Source organism: Thermobia domestica, chromosome 1, assembly GCF_964235325.1.
Source record: "Thermobia domestica chromosome 1, izTheDome1.hap1.1, whole genome shotgun sequence".
Classification (NCBI taxonomy): Eukaryota; Metazoa; Arthropoda; class Insecta; order Zygentoma; family Lepismatidae; genus Thermobia; species Thermobia domestica.
In genome coordinates this window covers 16,356,118-16,368,594 of record NC_137454.1, presented here as the reverse complement: position 1 = coordinate 16,368,594, position 12,477 = coordinate 16,356,118, and the positions used below count along the sequence as shown (strand labels likewise).

The following is a 12,477-nucleotide window of genomic DNA, read 5'->3' as shown; positions in this document are numbered from 1 at the left end:
AGTCATATTATAACTTGAATTGAAATAAGTCTTCACCGATGACTTAGCAGCTAGCTAAAGACCTGGAACTGGATGCACGATCAGTGGATTGTGGATTGGTTTTGTTTGTGTAGACTGTAATTGTCTTAATTTTCCGTAGCACTTCTTTCGGTAGATCATAGTCCCTACAAATACTTCTTACGTTTGTCTCTGTACACCCATAATTGCATTGAGAATTTTAAAACTAATTAGATATCCTATTTGTTTTCCTTAATAAACAGGGTCTGTGGCTTGAAGAACCAAACAGTTTATTAAAGTTTTATTAGAAAACTTTCATTCTTGCAATGAAATGTGAAAACTAAAATAAATAAAACGTAGCAAACGTGGCCGTCACGGTAGCGACAGCAAGGTATTGTTAAGTAGTTGTAAATCAGTAGGCGAAGACAAAGAAGAAGAATAAAAAACAAGTGTTTGTTGCGTAATAGAACAGCCTCTGTCTAGAGAAATCAATTAATACGATAATGACAAATAGGTTAGGTTTTAATAATTACACTTTATTTTCAAAGGAAACGTATTGTTAGAATTAATTTAACGGCTAATAAAAAAAGCTAAGAATGGCAAAAATGTTTAATGAAATAAACTATATATAAGGCTATAAGCATTTCGTAGATTTGTGTGACCAAATGTCTCTTCAAATATGCTAGACCTAGCCAAAAATAGGCCTAAATAAGCATCACTGTCTATGATCAGTAAGATGTCGCTCGTTCAACTGGGAGTTGTGTAGTTAGTCCATCGCTTCTAAGGCACCAGTATATCTGGCTTTTCGATCTTAGTGCGATATCTCGTAATTCAAGTTTCTCTCCATTTGCTAAAGATTCAAGGCAACACCCATTCATGTGTGGTCCCAACCAAGGTAAAAACCCTACATGCCCAAGTTGTACCCATTAAGAATTCCGTTAAGCAGGAGCTAGTAGTACATATTTAAATATCCTTTTCCTTACTGCTTTCTATTTGCAAACACAGCTAGTAAATTTAGCTACATATATCACAGAGAAAACAATCGAATAAATGATAATACTAAATATAGTTAAATGTAGAACTTTTGAGTTTTTAGCATGATTATATATTGTATCTTGTGCGTGTGTGTGTGTTACAAATTATTCTCAGTAAATTGAAGTCAAAAGTTCCCAGCTTACAGAGCAATGGTACACAATATTTTCGACAGCCACCAAATATAATTATTTTCACTGTTTAGACAATGGATATCTTGTCCATTGAATTTCATTCACACCCAGCTACTAGCTTAATAGAGATAAAGTGTCAGAACCAAGCCTCATGTTGGGCAAAAAATTTCAAATATACCGATCTTTATTTCTTTGACAAAGTGCTATTTGCCCACTAAATTTCTTTCAGATGCAGTAATTAGTTACCGAGAAATACTGTAGACAAATGAATAGAGACGAGATGAGCTAGACCTGGTCCTGCGCGAGATCGTCCTCCAGATCACAAGTGGAAAATATCTATGTAAGCAGAATCCATTTTTAATTTTACTGAGCTAACAAGGAGGGCATGATACGGGTCAGCCTTTCTTGGGCTTCAGCAAACTTGTGACATTTAAGGACAAACTAAAATAAGATTAACTTACGTATAATATTTTTTTAGTTCTTATCAGTTTTCAAGTGATATAAGTATGTATTTCATAAGATTGTAAGCACCGAAATGAAACATTGGAGATAAAAAACTTTTGTATTTAGGGTTCTAACACTATCACTACACCATACAAACTCTGCTGAACTAATTTCTTACTTTTTAATATAAATTTGCGTTTTCAAGCCATTTCGTTTCGCTTCAAGAAACGTTTTCTGTTTTTCTATATGTTCACAACAAACCTTAGAAAAATCAGTATGTGCTTGCAGAAAATATAGATAGGAGAATAAAATCACGATGGGAACAGTTTAGAAATAAAATGAAATCTTTGAGTTTTACGTCCCACGATTCTGCCGGTTAGGCTAAAGCAGACAATGATGATGAGTAATGAATGAAATGGTGGAATGAAGAAAGTGGGAGGGAACGGGAGAACCCCGAGAAAAACCACGCACACGGTGTTTGTCCACCACAAAGTTCATTTGGGGGTCTAGAAACAGTTTGGAATGTGTTAAGCGACATTCAAGGAGAAAGTATACATCGGTAACCTCTGACCGATTACTCTGATATTAGAAAGTAATGTTCTCCAGATAAAATTCTCTATATAATGTATATATAGATGCTTAGTTGTATGTGTATACATATGCGTATATGAATACAAATGCATTCTGAAATTTAGTTTATTTTAAAATCCGCTCTCTTACATTTGGTTTTAAATGTATCTTGAAAATATGATTTTCAACAGCATTTCTTTCCACAAGTAAGACTGATAAGAACCCTCTTCTGTTTGGGTAAATATGTGTAGTCTTAATTGTGGAAATTGTATTGGTTCCCAGTATTCTCGCCCTAGGCGTTAAATTGGATCTTGACAACCTGATTTTTCAATAAAATCCTTTCCGCAAAACTCACACGTACAATGCCTGTTACCTGTGTGGACAATATGTATTACTACTTCTGAGCCTTCACTAATTCTCTACATACTATTTGTACTCTTGACACAAATTATGTGTATCAATTGTGCCTCAACATATGTATTATCAAATTATATGATTAATCTAATAATTAAATTAATCATATAATAAAATATTACACTAAATCCTCTCTCACACTTTTCGTATATGAAGTTTATGAGCTGCATGTGTTAATTTTAAACTGCGAAAGTTGACATTTGGCTAAAACCTGTCTCTAACTATACAACTATATACTGCCAAACTTGACATTTGACTAAACCCTTTTACAACCTATTGGCAAATCTGATGCTCCGAACACGTTACACGAATGATGTTGCAAAAAAAAAAAAAAAAAAAAAATCTTAACTATATCCTTTCTTTTATTCTTCGCAGATATATTTACCTGTGTGGTGCTACATGTGTACTTCGACTGAATGAATTTCCACACTTTTGGCATATAGAATATTTCTGATTTGTATGTGCACACTTGTCTTACTTTAACGAAATCTTTAGCAACACTTTGGACAACTAAGATGTTTTCAACTTTCATGTGTTGCCATGTGTGAAACTAGACTACATCCTTTCCCTCGGCGCTTATGGTGTTTCTCAGCTGTATATATGTAACAATGTGTCTTGCAATAATGTAACTTCGATTAAATCCTTTCTAACACTCTTGGGTCATATTGGGTCTCACCTGTATGAATATTGTATGTTTCCAAACGTTATTTTTAAATAAATGACAACCACATTCCTCATATTTAAGAGGTTTCTTCCCTGCATGTCTAAATGCATCTTGACAAATATGAACTTCGAATAAATTCGTGTCGAAGCTTCAGGTATACACATTGAATTTGTCGTGTGTTCATTAACATACGCTTTGCCAAGGTTGAACTTTGACTAATTCACTTTTCACACTTTTGGCTAGTATACGTTTTTCCCCAGAATGTGTTATGCGAAATCGGACTTTCAGTAACATTTTTTTTCCTTGTGAAATTTCATTTAACCTCTTCACACTTATGGCAGATATGATGCTTTAACTAATTCTTTCCTACTCTTGGTAACTGTGATTTTTTTTAGATGTATTAATATCTGTGCTACCAAATATGATTTTTCAATAAATCTTTCCCTATGTCTTACAATGTCTCTCCTTGGGAAATACAAACTTCGACTAAATGTTGGCACTCATATTTTTTCACACTTGGCACACATATTTGACGTGTGTATTAATACGTTCTTTGTGTATTGACATGTGTTTCCCGAACGTAGATCTTGAGCTTAACTGTGCAACACGAAATCTGTCCTTTGCACGGGAGTGCTTTTCTTATGAATTTTTGCATGTGGTTACATTTTATGTATCCTATAACAATATTGTAAAAATTTAAATTTTGTGATTTTGTTCTGTGAGATACTAGAATTTTACTGGTGGTGATGCAATATGATTAATGTTTGGTTTGGTTATTGAACATCAGCGTAAATTTTGAGCAGTAAGGCTATATGAGTCATCCGCCTATAGTTTAATTTGCAATTCGAGCCAGCGTGTCGTTCGATGTTGTTGTACTTGAAGTGGAACCCGAGACACCGTAAACCGAAAATGGGCGTGCTAACCACTAGGCCGGCGGCTAAATGTGCTTGTCGGAAAAAAAAAAGTTTCATATCTCTTATAATATACGCTCATATAAACATCACTCAAGCGTCAATTTTTCTTCTTTACAGAATGAACATGTTGATTAGTGGGGTTCTCGTTTCAGGCTGTTTTCTCTTACTGCACAAGTCTTTTTCTGTTTTATAATACGAAACACGTGTTTGTCATATGTATCCTTACTCTTTATATTCATTTCAGGTAGGAGCCTTTTAACACCTAGTGATAAGGGAGTTCCGATTTGAGTTGCCCAACTTTTCTCCTACGTGTTCTACCATTTTAGTAATTTTTGATTCGGTTGTATTATTATTTGCTGGCTGGTGTTTCGTTAGGAATGGTCAGATTTTTCGTGCTGTCGTTTTGTGGTAGATTGTGAGTGTTTCAAGAAACTGCTGATTAAGCGTAAGTGTTCGTGCGGCGAAATCTAATGTCCCTGTGCATTTAAAAATAAATCTGACTTATTTTTGTTATATGTGTATTCAACTTACATTTAAAACTCAAAAATGCAGCATTACACTTCCAGTTAGAACGGATTATGAGCTGTACTTTTTCATAGGATTGTAACCAGCAGTCGTCTTCGGCTTAACACATATCATGCATTACTTGTAGAAATTTAAGAAGCAGTTTACTAGGAAAACGTAGTTCTATGAAATTTGTAACTATGATTTGGCGCGAGCAGACACACCATGTATCTGACTGCTACTTTTGCTTCACATATGTAAGGATCTTTTTTCTCCGAAACTGAACGTGAGATTTAGTACCTTAATTTAAAGTCAGCTAGTAGAGTGATTCCCCGCAGTGAAGATATTCTACTGACTAAAGCTTCCGAATATTACACTATTGACTTAGATTATACATCAGACGTTCCACGTAACACCAAAGCATTGTTTAGTGCGAAGTTGTAGATGACTTATTTCAAACTTTGGTCATATAATGTCCATTGTTGTCACGTATAAGGTTTCTCATGAGAATGTGTTAAAACGTGCCTTCTAAAGTCTGATTTGTCTGTAAATCCCTTACCACATTTTTGGCATGTATATGGACAATTGCCCGTATGCATTAATATGTGTGTTGCAAAAGTTGAAGTTAGACTAATTCTCTTTCCACACTGTTGGCACTTATGATGGCTTACACCAGTATGTAACAGCATATATCACTTCTAGCACTCCTTGCAGTTGAAAACTTTTGGACTTTAATGTTTCAAATTGTTTTGCTAAACCTGGAGTTCGAATTTTTTTTTCCACATTCCTGGTAGCGGTGAGATCTTTCAGCTCTATGTGTTAATAAATGTGCTGCCAAATGCGACCTTCTTCTAAACCCCTTTCCACATTCCTGGCACGTGTGCGGTCTTTGGCCTGTATGTATTAACATGTGGATTGTCAATTCAGATTTCCATCTAAATCCCTTTCCACATTCGTGGCAGATGTGGGGTATTTTTCCTGTATGGGTTAACATGTGTGTTGCCAGATTTGATTTTCCTCTAAAGCCCTTTCCACACACGTTACATAGGTAAGGTGTTTCACCTGTATGTATTAAAACGTGTCTTGCCAGATGTGGACTCCGAAGAAACCCCTTGCCGCATTCTTGGCACACGTGGGGTTTTGTACTCATATGTACTAAGACATGTGTTGCTAAATGTGATCTTAATTTAAATCCCCTTCCGCATTCTTGGCAGATGAGTGACTTTTCACCAAAATGTACTAACATATGAGTTACCAATTCGGATTTTCCCCTAAAGCTCTTTTCACACTCCTGGCACGTGTAAGGCTTTTTACCTTCATGTATTAACATGTGTCTTGCTAATTTGGATCTTGCTTTAAACCCCTTTTCACATTCCAGGCATGTGTGAGTTTGTTTACCTGTAGGTATTAACATCTGTTTTGGCGTATTTGCTTCTGTTAGAAGAGCATGGTTTCGGCCCCTGTAACAAATTCAATAAATTTAGAAATGCAAGTTGAGGCAACTAATATGAAACACACAAGAAATGCAAACACTTGTATAGGAACTACAACAAACCAATATCTTGTATCTAAAGGTTGAGGCTTTTCTAGACATTCATACATTATATTTAATGATAAACTAGTGGATGTTGTTATACTATTAAATGAAATGTTATAAAAGTACGAAACCGAAATTTATCGGGGGTTTCAATATCTCTCAAGACGACATCCTTATTTATTTCAAGTTGTATCTATATTTATATATACGATATCGGAATGAACTCAAGAACGTAAAAAGTGTATATGTTACAGTATGGTATAAGCATCATATTATTAAAGGTGGAAATCGAGGTACAATGTGACTAAGGATATTTATGTATTATATCATTAAGTTTTGTGCCAGATCAGTAATTCCAACAAACTTTTGTAATTACAGTTATCAAAATGCTACTATAATGACAAAGTAAAAAAGAGGAAGAGTTATAAGAACTTTAATATTTCCCACAAATTACATTATTTCCAGCAGTATACTAATCTCCACTAGTGTTTTTACTATCGTCTGAATGCTTTTATATATTAAATTTTAAACCACATTACGATTTTTGACCCTGTTGGTATATATCTACGTGGTTAGATGTGACGGATATAAGGATAAAAGCTTTAGAAAATATCTTCTTTTCCGGCCTTTACCAACGCATTCTGAAGAAAGTGCACATTTCTTAGATTACAAGTTAAAATCGTTCTACGTTTCAAAATCCTGAAACTAGACGTAGTGTGTTTTTTGCCTTCCATGTGGCTAATAATAGCCCGTTTCCCCATGTTGCTGAGGCTAAAAATATTTCTGCAAATCTTACAGAATGCAGCATTCCTATTGTCCTTCACAGTCGTTCGAAAAAGTAGCTTTTTTAGACATGATTGAGACGCAAATTGAAATGAAAAATAATAATAATATGAATATCAGTGTACTATTCATTTACACCAGAAATTAATATATATAACATCAATAAAATAAGTACACTGTCTATTGTTTGTCATTGCTCAACGTTGTTACTGAAATTGGTATACCGAAAAAGTTTGTTAGATTAATAAGATGTGTTTAAGCGAATCCCAAAGCAAAGTCCGCGTAGGAAAATTCTTGTCCGCAAGCTTTCACGTTGAGAAAGGCCTGAAGCAAGGAGACGCTTTGTCGCCATTATTATTCAACTTCGTCCTGGAATATGCTATAAGGAAATTAAAGGATAGGAACCAGGGCAAAGAGCTAAAAGTTGTTCACCATGTTATGGCATATGCCTATGATGTAAATCTGATAGGGGAAGATAAAGGAACAATAGAACAAAATGCAAAAATTTTATTAAACGCTTACAGGGAAATGGGATTAGAGGTAAACGCAGATAAAACTAAATACATGGAAGTTCACCGGAATCGTGATAATGCAAATTGCGAATGCGTCAAGATTTGGTACCCGTAGCCCATTAGCTTTTAGTCTGTGAATATTTTGGGTACAGATAGAGAGACAGACACGCGCATTAAAATATATAGATGGGGCTTGTTTTGCAAAAGTTATTTTGAAATTGGGAATTAATTAACAACTTATATTTTTAATTCCACGCATGCTATTATATGTTATTACTGTTAGAAAGAGAGTAAATACTACAAGCTTATGCTGCGACATTTAAAGAAATACTTTTGCAGCTTCCCGAAATATGTTCGTTCCCATTAGATATAATTTTCACTTTCTTGGAATACATCAAAACTCAACAATACTTAGAATCACTCCCCACTTCAGTTATGTAAAATAATTCGAAAACCTAGAATTATGTTGAATTCACTAAATTTAATTGTACATACAAAATTGTACCTCTAAACCAGTGGCGTATGCTTGGATTGTGACTTGGGCTATCACCAGACGTAGCAGATCCAGACAATAAGGCTAGTTGATTAAATGTTAACTTCACTAACAGTGCAGGCTTTTCTGTAGTTGTTTTATTACACATTTCGAAGAATTAGCACTAGCAACTGTCTAGTTCACTTTAGACATGGGCTTCAGTGATAGCTTTGATAACCCACAATATACGCTTCTGCCTTAAACTCGTATATTACACTGCAAAACAATGCCGCGTCTTTGACGTGGAAGACCCGGGTTCGATTCCTGGCGGGAGCTCATGTGGTTCGTATTCCACGTTAATCAGTAGGTCCATATCTCATATAGACTTACTGTTGAACGGAATGTTAACTCAAAAAAATCAAATCAAAATATCCCTTACTAGTAGAAAGAAGAAAAGACATTTTAGGAACTGACGACTTTTCTGCAATTAAAGAATAATTTGTGAACAGTGTTTCTTCCAGACATGTTTTTTGGGGAGCACTGCCCCCTGAAGCTCTGAGAGTTCCCCCGAAAGAGACCAAAATAAAAGTCTATTATATAATAATAAACAGAATAGTACCTGCAGTACCCCTCCGGAATACTAAGTGTGCCTCCGAACATTGTTTCTGAAGGACTTTTTATTTTTTATTTTTGCGAAATTTTATCTCAATTAGTTCCAAGCGGCTGACTAACATATCGAGCCATTGTAAGAAGAAATGAAAATACGCTCAAATTATGGCGTGCTAATAGGTTAATTTTTGTGCCATTTTTCGTGGCAATTAAAAAAACGCAATTCTTGTAGCTTTCTTAACTGCATGGGAACACAACAAATACGTACTCACGGAGCGGCAAATATTTTGTGGCACCATTTTTATTCTATGAACCGACTTTTTCAAAGTAATAGTAATACTGTCACATTTTTTACTGTTGAGTTTCAAGTGCCACATTTCACACCAGCCTGCAAGGTAATTTATGTCTTCCTGTAGAGCAATTGTGTCATGGAGACACGATATTTCTCTGTATAACTTACAATCGTCAGCAAAAAGCAGAAGGCCACTAGGTTGAGCTGATAAGTGCGTGTAGAGATCATCCATATACAGGACAAACAGCAGAGGCCCAAGTACACTCCCCTGAGGCACCCCTGAGATCACGGGTTGGGGGTTAGAAGTCGCTCCTGAAAGAACAACTCTCTATTTACGGTCCTTCAAGTAGCTTGTGATTAGAGAAATTTGCCATGTACATTAAATCTATTGGAGAGTTTATGAAGAAGATAAATGTGACTGACAGAATCAAAGGCCTTCGAGAGATCAAAGTAGATAACATCTAATTGAGTATTGTTATTCATACATTTGACTGCACAGGAAAGAAGAGTACTTAAGTTTGAGAGACTTGAGCTTTTCGGTAGAAAGCCGTGCTTAGAACTATGGATGTAAGGTGAGGTGAATTTAAGTAGCCTGTCTTTGATTATTTTTTCGCAGATAATTGATATTACAGAAAGAAGAGATATTGGCCTATAGGAGGATACATGATCTTTAAGTCCTGATTTGTATATTGGGGTCACGTGAGCTAGTTTCCAACTGGTGGGATAATACCCTTCCTTGAAGCACCTATTGAATAAGATAGATAGAGGAACCGCAATAACTGAAGCAGTTTTGTTGAGAAAGAGAGGACTAATTTTATCGGGTCCAAGTGATCTATGTGGAGATAACGATAGCAAGAGAGCCAGAACTTCACCCGGGGTGGTAGAGAGAATGGATAAGGTGTCCGAACAGATGGGGTGGAGAGGGGGGAGATGGGTTGTAGAGGGAAGGGAAGTAAATGTTTTGCAGAAGTAGTTATTGAAGAGGTCTGGTCTTTGAACATCACTCGCTACAGTATTTTCATCTTGAACTGTTGCCGGTATGCCCGGAGATTTTGTTCTAGATTTAATTACAGACCAAAAGACTTTAGGGTTACTAACAGTAAAATCACCAATTGAGTCCATGTATTCAAAATATTTACGCCGCTTTACCTTCTTGGCAAGACTTCTAATTCTAGCAAAGTTTTTGTATGTGTAGTCACTTGGATGAGATTTCCATAGAGTCCAGGCAAACTTTTTGTTTTTAAGAAGTTCACGAAGTTCATTGTCGTACCAGACCGGAAACCTGTTCGATTTTGATGCTTTCACCGGCACAACGTCCTTTATGGCTGAGTGGACAACAGATGTAAATAAGTCCACAGCGTCGTCAACAGTTCCTACCTCTAACAAACACCAAGGAAACAGTTCCAGGGCCATGGCAGCACCTACACATCTCTCCAGACTTGATTCTGTTCTCAATTTCTTCATCGCTATAGTCCGTTTTCGTGTTCCTGCACTTCGAATATTATCTGAGAAGGAGCTCTTGCGACATCTTAATATTCAGACTCCTGAAGTACGCAGAATTATCTCTGACCTGAAATATCTACATAAAATAGTTAATGGCAGCTTAAGATCGGAAATATTACTTCAGGAACTATCCTTACGTGTCCCTTCCCGCATCACCCGGAATACCCACCTATTCCATCTTGCCCGTCCTAGGTTGGCTGTTATACAGAGGTCTCCTTTTTATAGAATACCAAACTGTTATAATCAAGTAACAACTGATGTGGACATTTTTTCGAGCTACCCAGTGTTTGAAAGAGCAATTAAACGAGCTTTGACGGAATAGTTTTACTTTTACACTCTTTTTTCTGTTGTTGTTGTTATTGTTGTCTTGTTTTTTTTCTTTCTTTTGTTAGAATGTCCCTGTGTAAAATGGCAGTTATGCTGTATCTGGGAATTTGTTCAATAAATAAATAAATAAATAAATACATAAAAAGCTTTATATTTTCAAAGGAAACTATATACATTAATGGATCATTTCAGAAAAATGAGGGCAAATGCCCCCTTATCACCGCCCATGAATCAGCCATCCGTTATTCTTTTCACATATTTAGAAACGAATAATTTATATAGAACGAATCAACATTTACGCAATGTTACAATCAATATGCATGCTTATTTCCTCAGACCAAAACAAATCTATACTAGAATTTAGGATCTGAAAAACGAATGTAACGGAAACTCAAATACGATTACGAACAATGCGCGGAAAGGTCGATAAACGGCTCAAAATTACAGAAGGTAAATCGAACCCATCGCAGAATTGTCGTTTTACATAATATTTACAGATCATAGACATTGGAAAAATTCACAAAAATTACCAGTGTATATTTTATCACTCTTACGGGTGGTTACGCGCATTAACGAAAACTGACACGTTAATCATACATAAGGTATACACAATAAATTCGCAAACCACGACAGGAACCTTCGGCAACTCAGGGACACGAACCCCTAAATCCCAGTAAAATTATTGTTTTTAATTATTCTTTTGTGATTCCAAGCCCCCGGGCATTTGTCCCCTATTCTCCCTCCCCTGTCGCCGGCCCGGCAAACTCGTAAACCATTATTAAACACAAATCATGTGAGTTATACGGTAAAGAAGTCCATGTGTTAAGAAAAAGAATTACTCCAAAACATGGTATTTTGATCCAGGTCCATAGCTAAGAAATGGTCAACGAAGGTGGAGCCCGTACCCTGCGACACTCCTTAACTCGCTTGACTGAAAATTAATTTCTTTTTTAAACATTATATGTTTAAAAAAAATTAGTAGTCAATAATTTTTAAAGTTATTTTCTTGGAAAAACACCATTACAGAATTTACATAAAATCGGCTTAAAATTGCAAAATTCAAATCAAGAAACTGTTCTACTCATTATCTGCTTATTAGTCGTTAATTTGCAATCAAATATTTCTCCGGATTTAACAACAAATATACTATATCTTCACCAGCTGTGCTTATTAGCAACCTCTGTCATATTGCACTACAAGGTTATGCCATAGTTATTTGACGTCACAAATGAATGTCACAAAAATACAGAAGACAAACAACTCGTTTCTGATTGGTTATTAATTTCGGCATTTCCTTGATCTAAGAACATATATTGTTGGCAAGCAATAATTCCATTGTTGAAAAGAGTAAATTGAAACTTTCAGTTAAATATTATTTTATAATGTAAAATGAATTAAAATATAACCATATTGAATTAGAAATGAGTAGCTATGTGCAGATATACTGAATTTAGACCGTAATCGTTTAAAATAAAGATATATTTACCTGTGTGGTGCTACATGTGTACTTCGACTGAATGAATTTTCACACTTTTGGCATATAGAATATTTCTGATTTGTATGTGCACACTTGTCTTACTTTAACGAAATCTTTAGCCACACTTTGGACAACTAAGATGTTTTCAACTTTCATGTGTTGCCATGTGTGAAACTAGACTACATCCTTTCCCTCGGCGCTTATGGTGTTTCTCAGCTGTATATATGTAACAATGTGTCTTGCAATAATGTAACTTCGATTAAATCCTTTCTAACACTCTTGGGTCATATTG

The 12,477-nt window shown here is 35.5% G+C and overlaps 1 protein-coding gene across 2 annotated transcripts in view; it reads right to left on the bottom strand.

Annotated features, from left to right (window-relative positions):
• The window catches only part of LOC145683546 (uncharacterized), a 71,953-nt gene that overhangs the window by 33,374 nt on the left and 26,102 nt on the right, over positions 1 to 12,477 (bottom strand). Inside the window, exon 2 of one of the 2 annotated variants that reach the window (XM_081754891.1) lies at positions 544 to 6,133. The exons of the other annotated variant lie outside the window; for it this stretch is intronic. Within the exon in view, the coding sequence (XP_081611017.1) occupies positions 5,413 to 6,133 (721 nt within the window). The 3' untranslated portion in view covers positions 544 to 5,412. Of the gene's footprint in view, positions 1 to 543; positions 6,134 to 12,477 lie in introns of those variants that run through there. 2 annotated transcript variants of the gene reach the window in all.